This window comes from Danio aesculapii, chromosome 18, assembly GCF_903798145.1.
Source record: "Danio aesculapii chromosome 18, fDanAes4.1, whole genome shotgun sequence".
In the NCBI taxonomy this organism is placed as follows: Eukaryota; Metazoa; Chordata; class Actinopteri; order Cypriniformes; family Danionidae; genus Danio; species Danio aesculapii.
Genome location: NC_079452.1, coordinates 44817384 through 44836892, shown reverse-complemented (window position 1 = coordinate 44836892; position 19509 = coordinate 44817384). Strand labels below are relative to the sequence as shown.

General features: G+C 39.3%; 1 protein-coding gene across 2 annotated transcripts in view; it reads right to left on the bottom strand.

Moving 5' to 3' along the window:
- The window catches only part of si:ch211-212o1.2 (uncharacterized protein LOC492735 homolog), a 61713-nt gene that overhangs the window by 26050 nt on the left and 16154 nt on the right, over nt 1–19509 (bottom strand). For both annotated transcript variants that reach the window (XM_056478466.1, XM_056478467.1), the window contains exons 3-4: nt 1313–1432; nt 1128–1219 (exon numbers count right to left, since the gene is read on the bottom strand). In XM_056478466.1, the coding sequence (XP_056334441.1) occupies nt 1128–1219; nt 1313–1432 (212 nt within the window). The remainder of the gene's footprint in view (nt 1–1127; nt 1220–1312; nt 1433–19509) is intronic.

The window sequence follows — 19509 nt, the reverse complement described above, 5'->3', positions numbered from 1 at the left end:
ATGCTATATGGCAGGAGTTCTCAATCTCAGTCCTGGAGGGCCGGTGGCCTGTAGATTTTAGCTCCAAACCCAGTCAGACACACATGGGCTAGCTAATCAAGCTCTTACTAAGCTTTCTAGAAACATACTTGCAGTTGTGTTGAGGCAAGTTTGAGCTAAAATCTGCAGGACAGCAAGTTTGAGAACCCCTCCTATATGACACTAAATGCAAATCACATACTTACAAATACATGTAAATGATAAATACAAGTTCATGTTTGGATTTCGAAGATATAAAAATATGTCATAAATTTATACATAGATGCCACATTTATTTCAAAATATTGCAAAAATGTCTATTTCATTTGTATATGAATATGACAATGTAGTATAGCTGTGCTTAAATAGTCAACTAAGTGAATATATGACAAAGTTTTATAGGGACAGTTATGCCATATACCACAGGTGTCAATTCCAGTTCCTGGAGGGCCGTAACTCTACACAGTTTCAACCCTAATTAAACACAACTGATCAAAGTAATTGAGTCCTTCAGGCTTGTTTGAAACCTAGAGGTAAGTGTGTTGGAGCAGGGTAGGAACTAAACTGTGCAGAGCTGCGGCCCTCCAGGAACTGAAATTGACACCAGTGCCATATACACTACCAGTCAAAAGTTTGGGGTCAGTAGGATTTTGAAATGTTTTAAAATAAGCTTCTCCTGCTCACCAAGGCTGCATTTATGCAATCAAAAAATACAGTACAAATTGTAAAATTATGAAATGTTTTTGCACTATAAAATAACTGTTCAAAAGTAGTTTCTAATTTAATTTGATCATTTATTCCAGTGATTAAAAGAAGAATTTTCAGCATCATTACTCCAGTCTTCAGAGTCACATGATCTTTCAGAAATCACTCTAATATGAATATTATATTTATTACTATTAAGCAATAATTTCATTTGAAGCTACATACAATAAGAAAGCAGTTATTTAAAATTGTAATAAATATTTAAAAAATTTTTTACATTTAATAAATGCCGTCTTTATGAACAGAATACTTTTCTTAAAAAAAAACATGAAAAAAAAACTGACCCCAAACTTTTGACCGGTAGTGTGCATTAATGACCTAGAGGATGTACAGTATAGCCTTACCTTCCCAATTACTGGGATGTCCACTGAACCCCATGTATCAGCTCCCCAATGGACCATCCCAGAGGCAAAGTCTGCTGTCACAATACCAGTCACTTTAAAAGAATAAAAACAGGATTGAACGAGGATCAGTGACTTCAGAAATAATGGTGAAAAGATGTGAAGAACACAAATACTGAAGGACTTACCGATGCCAAAGATGATTCTGTAGATGTGCACAGTGGAGAAGTTGAGGAAGAGAAAGGAGAGGTTTACAATGAAGAGTGAGAGGCACAGAATCACACAGATCCACTCCTGGAGTCGCTTTCCTACAGAGATAACAAACACATAATGGTACATGAGCACACGTTTTAATTTAATTGCTAATAAAAGAAACAAAATGTATATGTGAAATGCATTATATGTGGGAATTTAACATTCATTCATTTGCCTTTGGCTTAGTCTGTATTTCAGAGGTCGCCACAGCGGAATGAACCACCAACTATTCCAGAATATGTTTTATGCTGCGGATGCCCTTCCAGCCACAACCCAGTATTGGGAAACACCCATACACACTCATTCGCAGACACACTCATATACTTCGGACAATTTAGGTTATTCAATTCACCTATACCGCATGTCTTTGGACTGTGGGACACTAAAGGGTCATGAAACACCAAAACACATTTTTTGAGATGTTGACAGTCATATGTCTTACGTTAGTAAAAACACTATTAGGACACATATATTTCACTAAAAAGTCATATTTGTTTGTATTTGCGTTGTTCAGAGCAAATTCGTTCTTCTGGTTTAAAAAGAAATTTTGAAGCAACGTCACGGAGATGAGATCACTGTGTTAATTCCAGCGTGGACATTGGATATCTGTACTAGTTGGTACAAAGTGAAGTCTGGATTTTCAGCACATCTGTTCATTAATTCATGAGAGACTTGGTTTGAACCAATCAGGTGCTTTACTGTGAACGAGATGCAACTTCATTAATATGCATGAAATAGCTTCGAAGACTCTTTTTAACAGTTACAGTGTACAGAGAGACGCCACGTTGCGTTGCCAACCGTAATTCAAACAAGTAGAAGATGAAGAACTGTTTAGAGACATGGGTCGTCAGTGTTGCGTTTATAAATGTGCCACAATGAAGGTTTTGTTTCAATTTTTTCCTGCGATGAGAGCACAGCTTGTGTGTGGACCCACATGAGTGGATTACAGTGGTCTGCTAACACATGACAAAAATATGTTTGTAAGGAAAATTTTTTTTACCCGAGAGCTTTCTGGAAACATCTGGAAATGGGGAAATCCGTATTTGCCACTCGTCTTCTTTTAAAAAAGACGAGGTTCCAGTTCATGTTGATTGTCCTGTCTCTACGGATTTGGTAAGTGTGCGATCAATGTTCTTTGTTTATGTTTATTCAGATGGCAAAGTTAGTTAGTATCGTCAGCAGTACTCTTTCAGTTTTTAAAGACATACCTTAGTCAAAATGATTTAGTTTCTAAATTTACAGTAATATCCCTACAATATTATTGACTGAAAATCCTCCACTTTCACACAGCTCTCAGATCCACTGTAAATGCTGCTCTCCAAATCCCTGTCTATCTCCCCTGCATCTGTGTTTTTGTTGCCAGTGTGAAAATCAGCTGTAGTGCACATATTGAAACTCCCCTTTTCATGCAAACCCTTCCCTCTTTTACCACTCGACACTGCTGAGACAGGGGGTTTCATAGCCCTTTAACAATTAAAGGAAAAAAAAATGTAAGATTACCTCACTATTTACTCTCCCTTATGTGGGTTTTAAACCTTTATAAGTTAGATCTGCTGATGCTGGTTGACCAGCATTCTTAAAAACAGCTTCTTTTGTGTTCAAGAGAAGAAAGAAACTCAAATATGGTTTAATCAAGCAAAGGCTGATTAAATAATGACAGAGAATTTATTTTTTGGGTGAATTTAGTCACCATTTCATGATATTTATCAGGTATGACTCTCTAACTGCTGCAACAGCATAAAACTCTCCTGTTATTTCAATAACCATTACAAAAGAATAAAATAAAGCATCTTTTTGCAACTTGGAAGCGTTCAATTTAAGCAGATGATACAAACCCCACTGCCATCAAAGCACAGCTCTCCTTTTTTCACTTTCAAAGATATAAAATGCCCCTGGAACTCAATACCGAAGGCAAACATTGTTACTTAAGAGAAAAAGTCAATTTCTGATCCTGTATGGAAGCCAGCTGGGAACCAAGAAAAGATGGGTTACCCAAAATCTTCAAAAACATCCTAAAATGTTAAATAGAAGACAGAAACACGTAGATTTGAAGATGAAAATGCTGACAGTTGAACGTTTTGATGAACTCTCCCTTTAAGATATACACCAAAAGTTAAAGTGCCATCTTTTCAATGTGATTAATTCTCCTTAGTAACAGTATATTTAACTACAGTGTCCAGAGCGAGGTCAGAGAACTGACATCTCTCAAAAGCAGAAAAGGTCATTGGGGTCGGTGGACAGGAGACGAGCTGAACGTGTGTAACCATGTGTGTGTGTCCCATTATCGTGTGTGCTCAGGAGTAATCGATTAGACTACGACAAGTTGTAGGCAGAGGCGAGGGTCAGGATCTCTTGCGATGGCGCGTTTGCCTGACACAGCTAAACGTCCCAGGTCAGGGCAGAGGGCACCGATGGAGAGGCCACAACGGGCACTGTTCGGACCACCATGACAGCGGCGTGGCACGGCGGGCGGCCTTGGAGGATGATTAAAGTGCTAATGCATTATTCACTACAGAGCAGAGAATCAGTCTATATGGACACCGGCCACATCTACATGTCCCCATCTCTCCACAGCCTACATTCAATCTCCATTTTAAAACCTTGCATATTCAGAATCTCGCCGCAGTCTAGCACATCCTTCGTTTTCTTACTGTGACTCTTTCTTCTCATTCCATCGCTCTCTCCTTCGCTCTCCTGTTGGGCGGATGTGGGCATGGAGAGACGCAGTGGACTCAGCTCTTTTGAAAATTTAATGCCATTAGAGGAGCCGTCCTGAGTGGATTGGGAACGTGAGGAGGTTGAGAAGAAGATATTGATGACAGCTATTTATAGCGCCTCAGTGGGCCAGCCAACATCGTGAGCCTGAACGATGGACCACAGTTCTTATAATGCACTCTCAGGCCTGTGTTATATCTTGTGCGGTTTCAAGAGCACCAACTGATGCCATCCATAACTGAACAGCGTGTGTCCCTGTTTTGGAGTTTTGGTGACTTGAGTTCAATTGACTGTTGTTTGCTGGATAAGCGTGAAAGCTGTCATTTGATTATGGTTGCACACCAAGGAACCCCTGAACTAAGCAAAGACATACAGTGCATCCGGAAAGTACTCATAGGGCTTCACTTTATCCACATTTTTTAATGTTACAGCCTTATTCTAAAATGGATTAAATTCATTCATTTCCTCACATTTCTACACACAATACCCCATAATGACAATGTGGAAAAAGATCTTTTGAAATTGTTGCAAATTTATTAAAAATAAAAAAGCTAAAACATCACATGTACATAAGTGTCACAGCCTTTGCCGTGAAGCTCTAAATCAAGCTCAGGTACATTCTGTTTCCACTGATCATTCTTGAGATGTTTCAGCAGCTTAATTGGAGTTCACCTGTGGTAAATTGAGTTGATTGGACATGATTTGAAAAGGCATAAACATGTCTATATATAGGTTTGCAATTGACAGTGCATGTCAAAGCATAAACCAAGCATGAAGACAAAAGAATTGACTGTAGACCTCCGAGACAGGACTGTGTCGAGGCACAAGGCTGGGGAAGGTTACAGAAAAATTTCTGCTGCTCTGAAAGTTTCAATGAGAATATTGGTCTCCATCATCCGGAAGTGGAAGATATTCAGAACTCCAAGACTCTTCCTAGAGCTGGCTGGCTATCTAAGCCGGGAGAGAAGGGCTTTAGTCAGGCAGGTGATCAATAACCCGATGGTCACTCTCTCTGAGCTCCAGCGTTCTTCTGTGGAGAGAAGAGAACCTTACAGAATAACAACCATCTGTGCAGCAATCCACTAATAGGCCTGTATGGTTGAGTGGCCAGACGGAGGCCATTCCCTGCCTGGAATTTGCCAAAAGGCATCTGAAGGACTCTCAAACCATGTGAAACAAAATTCTCTGGTCTGATGAGACTGAAATTGAACTCTTTGGAGTGAATGCCAGGCGTTACGTTTGGAGAAAACCAGGCACCGCTCATCACCAGGCTAATACCATCCCTACAGTAAAGCATGTTGGTGCCACCATCATGCTGTGGGGATGTTTTTCAGCAGCAGGAACTGGAAGACTAGTCAGGATAGAGGGAAAGATGAATGCAGCAATGTACAGAGACATCCTCAATGAAAACCGGCTTCACAGTGCGCCTGACCTCAGACTGGGCGACGGTTCATCTTCCAGCAGGACAATGACCCAAAGCACACCGCCAAAATATCAATGGAGTGGCTTCGCAACAACTCTGTGAATGTCCTTGAGTGGCCCAGCCAGAGCCCAGACCTAAATCCTATTGAACATCTCTGGAGAGATCTGAAAAGGGCTGTACACCATCGCTTCCCATCCAACCTGATAGAGCTTGAGAGGTACTGCAAAGAGGAATGGGCAAGAATTCCCAAAGACAGGTGTACCAAGCTTGTGGCATCATATTCAAAAAGACTTGAGGCTGTAATTGCTGCCAAAGGTGCATCAACAAAGTATTGAGCAAAGGCTGTGAATACTTATGTACATGTGATTTTTCAGCTTTTTTATTTTTAATGAATTTACAACAATTTCAAAAAATCTTTTTTCACATTGTCATTATGGGCTATTGTGTGTAAAATTTTGATGAAATACATCAATTTAATCCATTTTGGTATAAGACTGTAACATAAAAATATTTGGAAAAAGTGAAGCGCTATGAGAACTTTCTAAATGCACTGTACAGTGGGGGAAATAAATACTTAACAAGATATGTTTTTCCTGGAAATAATATTTCTAAAGGAGCTGTTGACATGGAGTTTAAGCAGATTTAGATAAAAACCCAAACAAAACAAACAATAAAATAAACCAAAAGAAAAGAAAAAAAAATCAGAATAATGAGTTATGTTTAGTAACAATGGAATGACACAAGATGAAAGAACTGAACTACTGAAATGTATTTAATACTTAACATAAATGTTTTTTTGGATGATTGCAGCTTAAAGACACCTTTCATATGGAGAATGAAGTTGTCATGATCACTAATGATCACTTCCTGAAAGATAGCTGGTGAACTACAAACTCATTCATAAACTACAAATCCCTGCATGCCATTACACACACCAGTCACCATTCTCCACTGATCACACATGTACAGCCAACTCTAGTTATTATTGGTTATCCAGACTATATATACCCTACACGCATTAGTCTGTAGTGAGTCTTTGGCTGTTTCTCAATTCCAATAATGCTGAGAACGGACTTGCGTTCTTGTGGAGACCGTTCTTGCCAAGTTTCCTTGGAAGAATGAAGTCGGGAGACCGCAAAAACAGAGAATGCGTCCTCTGAGAAATAAGATGCTGCATTCTTCCCTGGTTCTTCCTGATAGTCACATGACCTTCACACATTTTTTTATAAAATTAATAGTAATTATTAAAATAATTAATAAAACATTACAGCATTCATGCATCGATTCATTGTTGTTCCCCCTTTCACAATATATACTATGCGTAAATACTTTATATACAAATATAGGTTGCACAATATAAATAAAACTAACTTTAATACAAATGTCAATAAACAAACACCCTTAATACGTTTATGCCTTTATTAGGATTTTCATGGTAATGTTTACTTTCACCGCATCATTTAGGGAAACTCCTGAGACATACAAGTTATATCTCTGAACTTTAATAATAAACCTATAGTAAATGCTGCGCTTCCCACCTCCTTTATTCGGCCGCAATGACTTCTGGCACTTCCCAAGTGAGTTTTGCGCTCAAGTCTGCATCGTTGCGTCCTCGATATTAAGTGCACATCCGGGAACTTTCACGCGTCCTCCGTTCTTGTGGTCTTGAGTTTTGGAACTGAAGTTTGGCAATTATGTTACACGAGAACACAAGGATGCAAGATTGCTGAACAACACATATTGAGAAACAGCCATAGTTATTTCCCGTCACGTATATTTCCTGTCACTGTGTTTTTGGCTTAGTTTGTTGTTTGTACTTTTGGATCGATGTCTTGTTTATGACTTTATGACAGTTTTGATTATGATTTCGGATTGCCCTGTTTGATTCTTGATTTTTCCTATTTTTGTCCATGATTACCTGCATGGATTCTTTCTTTAATGAGTTATTATTAAGCTGCACTTAGATCCTACCTCTTTTGTCTTCGCAATGCCGAAATCCAAACGTGACGGAAGTCACAAGAATTGTTTAAGTGTGAGCTTTTCTTTTTTTTTTACATACTTCAATACAGTGATCTTTATTTTGTATTTTCTATTGGATTCAAGTCAGGTGATTGGCTTGACCATTCTACAGCTTTATTTTCTTTCTCTGACACCATTCGAGAGTTTTCTTGGCTGTGTTTTGGATTATTGTCTTGCTGAAATGTCCACTCTTGTTTCATCTTCATCATCCTGCTAATGTAGATGTTAGACTGAAGCAAATAATATTAACTTACAATGATAAAGAGCAGAGGGTTGCTGAAAAACTACTGAGAGACTTCAGCTGCTGTCTGGGCCTTCACTGCCTTTCTACACATGATCAATACTTTTTCCCTGCGTCATTTCATTTTATTACACATATCTTCATTTGTAAACGAAATAGGTTTGTGTTCTTTGCATATACAGATTTATTTGGTTGTTAACTACATCTGGTGAAAATTTCAAGTCAACTGCACCTTTAGACATATGTTTTCCCCCTACTGTATACTGAGCCAAACACTGTATCTTATTGTAAACTGTTAACAACCTATCTTATGATGTAAACTGCAAGTTTAAAACATTTGAACAAAATGTGATTTCTGTACCACGAGAGATTGAGTAGAATGGTTATTTTATAAACGTACAATGACCAAGAGACTTTAAATACACCATTGGGGTGGGAGAACATAAAATTCAGATTCTGACTCATGCCCGGTGCCAGTACAAAGTGTGAACAAAACATTAAAACAGGTGCTTTTAATTTGGTGCTAAATGTCAGTGAATATCTAGAGAACAGATGATCTAGGGTCAGCTGATGTTGTTACAGAGCAATGAATGGTATGGTTTGTCTAAATGTAGTAGCTCAACAGGAAGTGGAGGGATAAGGGAGTCCAGGTGCAGCACATCCAGGTGTGTGACCGTAAGGGATCAAAACCAGACACTGTGCCCCTTTCTCTACAACAATATCACAGCAGCCGCGAACGTGGTGTGGAAATCTGAATGAGGTTTGCCTGCAAGCGCTGTTACAGTAATGTTTCTTTTTTTGTGGAGGAACAATTTTACAGCTCTTATTACGGAATATCACGGAAGGGAAAAGTGGGAAAATATCTACCGCTGTTCAACACTTCGGATGACACTATCTCAGAGAACTTCCAAAATTATTCAGAGACAGAAACCTGAAATTAAAAAGAAAAAACATTTACCCACTCCAGCACTTGCGTCCTCTCTTTTTGTGCCTTTTTCTTTCTTACACACAGACATGTGCAAGCACACACTGGGGCCGCTGTCAGGTGATCAGCGTCAGTCCTTGGATCCTCCTGCTCCCCGGTGAGGGCAGAAACTAGGCCAGGCCTCGACAGAGCCGCCGTCGCCGTGCGCAGCCAGGAACACCGTCCCCCTGTCCACGAGACCTGAGCGACGCGCTCATTAATACAGTCCTGACAACAACGTGCTCCCCTGCAACCCCCTGTACCATCGCTCACACCCGCAGCCCCCTTTTCCGCTCGCTGGCATGGGGAATTAACCTGGGAGGGGCGGGGGGAGGGAAGGGGGTGCTAATAGGCTGAAATTAATCAACGACGCCTGATTCGACGCAGAGGGGCGACTGGAGTGCCAAACAACGTCCGTGAATGCTAATGGCATTCTTGCTCTCTCGCTCTGTCATAATGTGCGCAAGTTTCTGCGGCAGGCTGTAATACGGCATCGTCCATCCTTGAGCTTCACCTGCTGATACACAGAAGCATGGTTACACAGCTTGCGCCTAAAAACCCAGTGAATACTTCCTGTGTAAGCCATTTTGTTCATTGTGGATTGCAAATGGATTGTTCCAACAAAAAAAAACATTGTTTTACTCAACCTCTTGTCATTCCAAACTCATTTGACTTTTGTTCTTCCATGAAAAACCAAACATGAAATTAAATTAATGAATTGAACTTTGAATGGCAAATCACCTGATTATTATATACATTTGTAAATGTATGATATACATCATATCTATTTGTAAATCCTGTTTATAGCGATACAACCTGTATATTATGTCCATTTCTATCATCCCTAATTATTAATAGCAGCCTGTACAGTATGTTCATCTATTTTAAATATCTGACTATAGTTAATACGACTTGTTTATTATGTTCACAAATATAATATAATATAATTGGACTAGGCATGGGCCTGTATAAGACTCTGATGATATGATAACCTTGGATAAAAATATCACAGTTTCTGCTCTAAAATATATACTTTTTTTTAAATGTCTTGGTAAAAAACTAAAACTTTTCCTCTTTGAACACAATACATTTCATTTATTTTATTTTTTATATTTTTTTTATTTAATACCTTAACCAGGAATGTCCTATTGAGATACATTATCTCTTCTACCAGGGAGTCCTGCTCAAGACAGGCAGCATAGGACAAAGTAACCAAAAATACATATTACAACACACACAAAAATAGTATAAACCAAAATCAATTGTTAAAACATGTGCACTGTTTGAAACTGACAGTTTTTCAAATATTTTTAAATATAGCAATAGATGGTACGGACTTCATATGTAGTATATGTTGAAACTCATTCCATACATATGGAGCATACTTGGAGAATGCAGATCGACCCAACATTGTGTGAAAAAATGGCATCTTAAGTAAGAGAATATCTGCTGATCTGGTAGTATAAGTATTTGAATAGTACTCCAACAAACTAGATATGTACTGTGGTAATTTGCCAACTAAAGCTTTAAAAATAAAAACTAAGATGTGTTTATGTTTTAACATGCATTCAGATGTAGCAGCAACAAAGCTGTAGTTCACTGAGAAAATACACAAACACCTATTATCTAAGAACAATTATCTTTGATTTCATTGTCAACTGCAATTATGAATGCGATATTGCATAGTTTGTCAGCAAACTGTGGCTCTTTGTAGTTGTAAATGCTGCTTCATCTAAAAGTACCGGATAGGGCTGGGCCGATAAACGATATAATATCGAATAACAATCAAACTTATGTCAATAATGATAAGCTCTGGACTTTTTTTTTACTCTATATAGATCTAAGAGCCATGCACACAGCAGAAATGTGCAACAATGGGGGTGCTTTCACACCTGCCTTCGTTTGTTTTCCATCTTGGTGTGGTTCGTTTGGGCAGATGTGAATGTAGCAATCGTATTTGAGTGCGCACCAAAAGTTGACCAAAAAAAAGCGTACCGAGACCTCCTTGAAGAGGTTGTTTAGTGGCTCAATGTATTACAACAGTGTTTTTAAAAGTCTAAACACTTTATTAATATGGTGTACAACCAAGCACATGTGGTCAGAACACAAACGAGTCGCAGGTAATGAAGTATTAAGCATTTCTTCCAAAAAAAAGTCTGTCTAAGCAAAATGCTAGCAGGCGTCTGTAGCTCTACTCATGCTCCGCCTCATTAACCTATTAATAAACCTATTAATTAATTATTGTGTGTTTTTAAATGTACATGCTTGTCTTATTTTAGCAAGCCTTTGATACAGTGCAGTTACAGGCAGTCAACTGAGAAGTACAGGGGGTGTGGTTGATAAGCCGTTGGAAGTTTGATCCAACAATTTATTCTGTGTATGCCAAGGCTCCTTTTGCAGCATTTTCATTGGGTGTTTTGCCTTGAATTCATTCAATGGAAGAAGGCACTGTCTCGTTGTCCATTTTTTTACAGTCTATGGAAAATATGTGTTCGAAATTTATTAGTGATAACAACTGCGCACAACAAACTTCTAAAGCTGGATTTATACTTTCGTCATTTTTACATCGCACACCTCTGCTGACTGCGTGCACTCGTCCGCTGACTGAGCGCACACCTCGCGAAACGTACAAGGCTTTTATATTTGCCGTGTTCGTCAGTGTGATATTCTTTAAAATGACAGGGGGCATTCAAAGGAAACTGACCGCAAAGTCGGACAGACAAACAGAGAAGTAAAAGTTTCCGGAACTACATCATATCATTAATATAATTCAAAAAAATTTAACATCAAACTTTTATGCATCACTTGCTTTTGTTCATATCTCAGACAGTTTTACCATTAAAGTTTATTAAAATATTAATGGCAACCGAGCATTTGTTGCTCTACAAATATATTTTTTATTATGGAAAGAATAAAAGCAAAAAAATAAATAAAATAACCTTACTAAAAATTAGAGCTGTTTTTTGTGGAGCCCGCTTCACAATTCACACATTATTTCCTGGCTAGTTTCTGTCCTATAATGGTCCAACATTCCTGACTATTATCCCCAATAAAGCCTAGAAAAACAGGGCATCCGTATATTGTAAACCAATAGGTTCAAATATTCCTTCCCAGTTATCAAAGAAATCATTTGCTCCTTAATTATAGTTTTGTAATTATTAAATTGTTTAAAATTCAAAATTGTAACATATGCATCAGTGTAAATCCTATGAATGGTGGAAAAACATTCTGTAATTGTGTACCTGGGTCTCCACTTTTGCCATGGCCTCTTTTAGCTTTAACAAACTTATCCCTCAGGTTTTTGCAATTTTTTTAACAAAAACTTTCCTCCTTTCCCATGGTTGTTGCAATTTCCAGCCAAGAATTATTGATCATCTGGTTATCCCTATGATCACGGATCATAAAGATGTCTGTGCAGTCGTACCTGTTTCAGACAAAATCTCTTAAAAATGTTTAAAATTGAACTCAAATCAAATGCTGCGCCGCACACACTGTTTGCTCAAGTCTCAAAAAAACAATCATGCACTCTGCCAGCTGAAATCATGTCATGTGCACCCAAAGCGAACCTCCACTAACACAGCGATGATGTCACATTCGCCACATGCACTCAAGCGAACGCATAGAGTATAAACCAGGCTTAAGATTGATTGTGCAGTCCTATGATGCCCTACGATATTATCCTATTTTGAAAATTCATGGTAATAAGACAGAAAAGGAAGAATGATCTTTTTAACGAATGAGCCAATTCAGTTCAAACTGAAATGATTTGTTCAAATCAAACCAATTTGGATCCTATGTTAAATTTACAGACCTTTTCTTGATACATGATTATTAGAAAAGCCACTTAAATTTTAATCTGTTGACTACTTTAATAATTAATTTGAATAATTCCTCATTTAAAGTCAAAGTTTACATCTCGGGAACAGTAAGGAAAAAGGAATTACAAAGTACAAAAGAAGGACGTATGTATGGGTGCGGCCAATGGAGGACTGGAGAAATATTGACAAATGACAAATTCCACTAACCTCCTGTTATTATCAGCTGCATATATAAGTTGAAGTCAGGAAATGAAAAGTGTGCACACCCCTGAATGTAACTCTTGCATTGCATTCAGAATAACAGAATTCTTTAAATAAAATTATTCAGTTGTATACAATAAATTGCTAATATGTCAAACCTTAAAGAAAACCGTCTCCTGGCCTTTTTTATTAAACACGCATGCAATGGATTGAATATTCCAACAGAACCACTTGAGTTGACTGGTTATTTTAAAAACATACAGTGATCAAGAGACTGAAGAGACTAAAGCCATTGGAGCAGGAGACAATACAGTTCAGATTCTGACTGCTCAGACCAGAACAAAGCGTGAACATAACATGAAAACAGGTCATGATGATTTAGGATACTTTTGAATAATCCATTTTTGATTTATCCACTCCATTTACTGCAATTGCACTAAAAGATACAATACATTAGCTGATCCATACACAAAACTCCTGAATGATCTGTTTATCAATTAGGCTGGTTTGACTTTTGATTACAGCCTTGTTTATACTGAGGATGATAACAAGAAGAACGGAAAAAGATTTTAAATAAAATGGCTCTATATGTAATAGTACAACAGCATCTACTCCATGACTATAATGATAATGGCACTGAGGAAGCATTATTGTACTCTCTTTCAGGATTTTTCCAGCTGGTCAAGAATCAAAACACTGATAGGCAATCAGAATTCACACTGATTCAAAGACTTCATGCATTTAAAGTGACAGACAAAATGCACAGTGTACCTAGAGTAAACGAGAGTGCCATACACAATACAGATGAGAGGTTACTAGGTTTAATACATTGTGATACTTCTGAACATTTGACACTTAAAATTAGGCACTAAATATTGGAAAAATCTTACATTACAATATTTTGTTTTGCTGTGATATGCACACAGCGGCCACTTTATTAGGTACACCTGTCCAACTGCTCTTTAACACAAATTTCTAATCAGTCACATGCAGCAACTCAATGCATTAAGACATGTAGACATGGTCAAGACGATCTGCTGCAGTTCGAACCGAGCATCAGAATGGGGAAGAAAGGGGATTTAAGTGACTTTGAACATGGCATGGTTGTTGGTGCCAGACGGGCTGTTTGAGTATTTCAGAAACTGCTGATGTACTGGGATTTTCACACACAACCATCTCTAGGGTTTACAGAGAATGGTCTGAAAAAGTGAAAATATCCAGTGAGCGACAGTTCTGTGAGCACAAATGCCTTGTTGATGTCAAAGGAGAATTGCCAGAGTAGTTGGAGCTGAAAGAAAGGCAACAGTAACTCAAATAACCACTCGTTATAACCGAGGTATGCAGAAGAGCATCTCTGAACACACAAGTCAAACCTTTAGGCGGATGGGCTACAGCAGCAGAAAACCACACCAGGTGCCACTCCTGTCAGCTAAGAACAGGAAACTAAGGCTACAATTCACACAGGCTCACCAAAATTGCACAATAGAACATTGGAAAAATGTTTCCTGGTCTGATTCAGATCTAAATCTCGATTTCTGCTGCGACATTCAGATGGTAGGGTCAGAATTTGGCATCAACAAAATAAAAGCATGGATCCATCCTGCCTTGTATCAACGGTTCAGTCTGGTGGTGGTGTTGTAATGGTGTGGGGCATATTTTCTTGACACACTTTGGTTTAGTACCAATTGAGCATCGTGTCAATACTACAGCCTAACTGAGTATTGTTGCTGACCATGTCCATTCCTTTAGGACCACAGTGTACCCATCTTCTGATGGCTACTTCCTGCAGGATAACGCACCATGTCATAAAGTGCGAATCATCTCAGACTGGTTTCTTGAACATGACAATGAGTTCACTGTACTCAAATGGCCTCCACAGTCACTAGAACTCAACCCAATAAAGCAGCTTTAAGATGTGGTGGAACAGGAGATTCGCACCATGGACGTGCAGCCGACAAATCTGCATCAACTGTGATGCTATCATATAAATATAGACCAAAATCTCTGAGCAATATTTCCAGTACCCTGTTAAATCTATGCAACTAAGGATTAAGGCTGTACTGAAGGCAAAAGGGGTCCAACCCATTACTAGTAAGGTGTACCTAATAAAGTGGCCGGTGAGTGTATATTGTGATATAAATATAATTTGACCAGATGTTTTAAATAACTATTTGAGAAGATTTCAATAATTTATTCGACTTGTGTGATTTGCATACAGTAGAATAAATCACATATAACATGCATATAAGCAAAAATAAAAGTAAAAAAAAACAGCGCTTTATGGTTATTTCCATGGAGTCTAACATTTACACAACAATATGTTTATAGTTTCATTAAATAAAATCATCCAGTGATGTGCCTATTGCATATACACACATCGCAATATCAACACTCAAAAGATATATTGAGCAGCCACACTTAAAATCCTCACCAAATTCACTGCAACTACACGGAGAAGAGCAATCGGCTACATTTCAGAAAACATCTCCTTTGGTGTCCTCCTGGATGTCAAAGTTTTAGAAAGACAAGAAAAGACATTTTTGAATGAACTAATCTTGCTATTAATGAGTACTTTTGAAACTTTTAAGTGCTGACGGGACGTCTGATAGGACGCTTGGGTCCCGTGCTGAGACAGGGTGAGTGCGGATGAAAAGGGGAGGTGTGTGGGGGGGCATGGTGGTGGTTTATCACCTGTCACGCTAGCAGAAGTCAGCAAGTGTGAACAGTATGTGTTGTTTGTGCTGTGGAGAGATGGGTGTTTTTTCTGTCTCTATCCTTGGCGAACAAAGGGCTCTTTTCTTCGACGGGCTCTCCTGATGGGGCTGCGTTGGTGCGCGGGCCCCTCTGTTCTCAGCGCAGCCGCGGCACTGAAAGAACGGCTCTCACCTCCTCCGGAGAGGCATACAAAAAGCAACTCTCAGACTCAGAATAGCAGCCTTTCAGAGGGCCGGCCACGCCACAAAGTCCTGCCAACATGCCATGACTGAGCCATTCTCTACTCCACTTCACCTCCTCCCCCCCCAACAATGCCAAGGGCATCTACATGTGGGCAAAAAGGAAACGGTATTGATTTAGGAACATCAAATGCTGCCCAGGAAAATGAACCTCATATTAGCGCACACAATTATATTTAGCGGGATACATAATGGCACAGGCGCACACACACATTGTCCCCTTGCCAGCTCTCTATAGGCCTGTCTTCAGAGGGGACTTTGGGAAAGAAGGGAGAGACAGGAAAAGTGGGTCATACATGGCGAGAGGAAGAGAAAGAGAGTGAGAGAGAGGGAGGTAGAATTCCCCTGATCAGGACAAATGGATCAGTCACAGGCCTTGTTGCTTTCATCTGTTCTCAGTGGACAGCTAAACCTGGGACACACACACACACACGCCAACACATGTACCCAGACACACACACACATTTTGCCAAATAATGCACTATGTTATTTTCAAAAACAGTAAAGTATTTGAGGACTGATAGACAGTTTTTTTTTTGTTACAACAGAGAGACGAAAGCAGACTGGACTCATTGAACAGAAAAAGTTTGTTTCCAGGGACAAAAGTTACGTTACTCAAAAATGCGCTCGGATCACATGTGCTCAAGATCCAGTCAAAAGTTTTAAGATTGAGCAATCAGTTTAACAATTTTATCAATTTACTACTCATCAATCCAACCATGTTGTTCAGTGAGTTCCTCAGGATAAGTGCGCGAGTCATACTGATTCTAACTAGTGAGTCTTTTTGACTGATTCATTAAATTATTGACACTGACAATAGGTGCGTTCGACTTCATGCAGCGCTGTGCAGATCGATCGAAATCTGTCTTAAAGCGGTGCATGCTGGTTAGAAATGCCCCCCGTAACAAACGGGATATTGGATGAGAGTATGAACTGCTGGAGGAGTGTTGTTTTAATGGAATTTGATACTGCACGCCGTATGGGGAAAAAAACAGCATTTCGCGATGCAGGTGTCTGTGAAAATCTTACACGACGTTAACAGTTTGATTGCGGTGTTTACATGTCTGTACTGCACTTCAATAATGTGACTAAAATCGATTTCTGTTTAGCTCGATTATCAAAAAGGTCATAAAAAAATTAAAAAAATTTTTAAAAAGACTCTTAATCATGGGGGGTAGACTTTTAATCAGAGTATTGTCTTAATCGCATTAAAGTCTGATTTTTGGTGTCCATGTAAACGTTCTCACAGACTAATTTAATCAGACTACCCTGGTATGTTTTCAAGTGCAACCAACAAATATAAAATAATAAAACGAGTTTTCTATTTATCGAATTTGTATGAATTCATGCATGTTTGTTCGGATGAACCTATAGATTCAGTATGCAGTACAGTGCAACACACTGCTGTGAACACTCCTCCATTGTGTTTTTTATTAAATAATGAATGAATACATTTTTGGAAATACTTTTATTCATCAATGTTGCATTAAATAATTTAAACAGTAACCACACATGAATTTATAGATGTTACAAAAGATTTCCATTTCAAATAAAAATAAACTGCACTGACCTTCTATTCATCAAATTTGAAAAACTCTTTTTTTATAGTCACCAAAAAACTAATCAGCTCAACTGTTTTCAACATTAATAATAATAATAAAAGTTTGAGTGTCAAAACAGCATATTATAAAGGATCACGTGATCCTAAAGTTGAGGATGGCTACTAAAAATTCTACTTTGCCAAATCTTCAGAGGAACTCGTTCTCTGTTCCCATTCCTACTGGTTATTTTTCAAGAGAAGGTAGGTAGAAACATTCATGCATTTCTGTGTGTGTATCCAGTCAGATTGACCCTGATAAGGGCCACAGATGATAGACTTAGGAAAGAGCGACCCCTGAGACCACCCCCCCATTCGCGGGCACACACACAAATACCTTTTAATATCTCCAAATCTCCAGAGTGACTAGTGCTGAAGGTCACGGCGAGAGGTTGTTCGCAATCAACCAGGACAGACTGAGCGAAACACGTTGAAGAGTAAACCAAAACTCATGTTTCTCACATCTTTACTGCAAAAAAACTCAAATCTGGGCCGCTGACCTTGGGAACTCAAAGAGTTAAGCAGGTTTATGGCCTTTAGATTGAAATTCATTAATAAGGGAGAGAGGGATTAAAATGCAGAGAGTGGATTTTAAATATTGAAAATTCACAGCGGAGCCACTTCACCGAGAACTCCATACTAAATACAGCGCTGATTGAGGACGGCGCGGGAAGGGCCGCGTTCAGAAATGGAATTTAGATAATAGTAATTATACGGCTCACCCACTGTCCCTGTCCCCAACTGCCACAAACCACCTGAATTCACACAGAAAGCTGATGGAGAACTCCATCAAATATTAATAACAGGCTGTGTGGTTCCAGTCCAAATGTATTTGGGCGCCCTGGCACGCTTCTATGTGCGTGTAGGCATGCAAAAGAGACTATTTTCCGTGTACACTGTTAACATCATGCCGCATTTGACCCCCCCTCGTCCCCATTGCTTTCTCTTTCCATCACGTGCGAGTGTGTGTGTGTGTGTGTGTTTGAGTAAGCGAATCCGCTTTTGTATCGTGTATACAGCTGAGGTCCTAATGCATTTAGCTGCCCTGGTGTGTGTATAATTGAGAAGCCCAGCAGGAGAGGTTGCAGGTAGCCAGGTTCCCCTCCTCCTCGTCTCTCCGTCTCCCTCTCTTTTCTTCTCTCCTTCTTTCCCCTCGAGAGCCCACTTGGCTTTTGTTTACGCTGCCGGTGTGCGGTTCATGCTGGACAGAGTGGTGCAGTGAGCAACACAAGACGTTTTGAGTCTCAAATTGACCGTCTGATTCCGGTGTGACCCAGGTCATTAGGGTCAGAAGGTCTGCTCAAGTGTACGGCCATAAGCTTACCATTTAGAACCTTGAACCTATGACCTTTTGACCTCTGGGTCAGTTTTGGAGAGCCAGAAGCACTCGCTGGGAATGTCAGGGTCAATGTGGCTGGAGTTCATCAGGAAGGTAGGATGAATTATACAGCAGGTCAGGCTCCACAGAGTAAAGGGACTCCAAAGCACATGTAGACAGAAAAGAAAACGCAGTAAAGATTGGAATCTGGTGCTGCCAGGGGGCAGTGTTGGCCTGGCAGTGGGTCGGGTGTAATAAGATTACACGGCTAAGCAACTTTAAGTGTTTGATTGGACCGGTGTGAGTGAACTTCAGGAAAAATCAAGTTAGAAATGCAATAGTTCTGCAGTCAGAAGGTGACTATGAGATTAGAGAAGCTGTGCACCCAGAGGTGTTCAGCTTTCTAAATCAGTGAAAGCTGCATCCAGCAGCTTTAGCAAGAAAAACTGCGGTCATCAGGCTGCACAGACCATTAGCCAGAGTCTGCAGTTTGCCACAGAGAGGACAGAATCTGCAAGAACCCGGTATAATTTACAAACCGACACTCAAGAAAGTCTGACATGTTTTGCTGCTTCTTGGGGAAAAGGAGTTCGACTTGGTTATTTTGGTTTCAAGCAAATGTCTAATAATAAGCTCTGCACTGGATTTCATACAACTTTGCAAGTGTGACAAAGAGAAATCTCACCCCCCCAAAAAATGAAAGTTTCTTACAATGGGCTATATGCACAGCTAGTGTTTTTCAGCCAATGATAAACTTCCGGTGAAAGTTTAATGTGACTATTTTCAATTTAACAAGGTTCCTTTTACAGCATCAATGATGTAATGTAATTACAACACATTCAGTTAAATAGCTTTAAGCATTCATTCAGTTGTTCAAGCG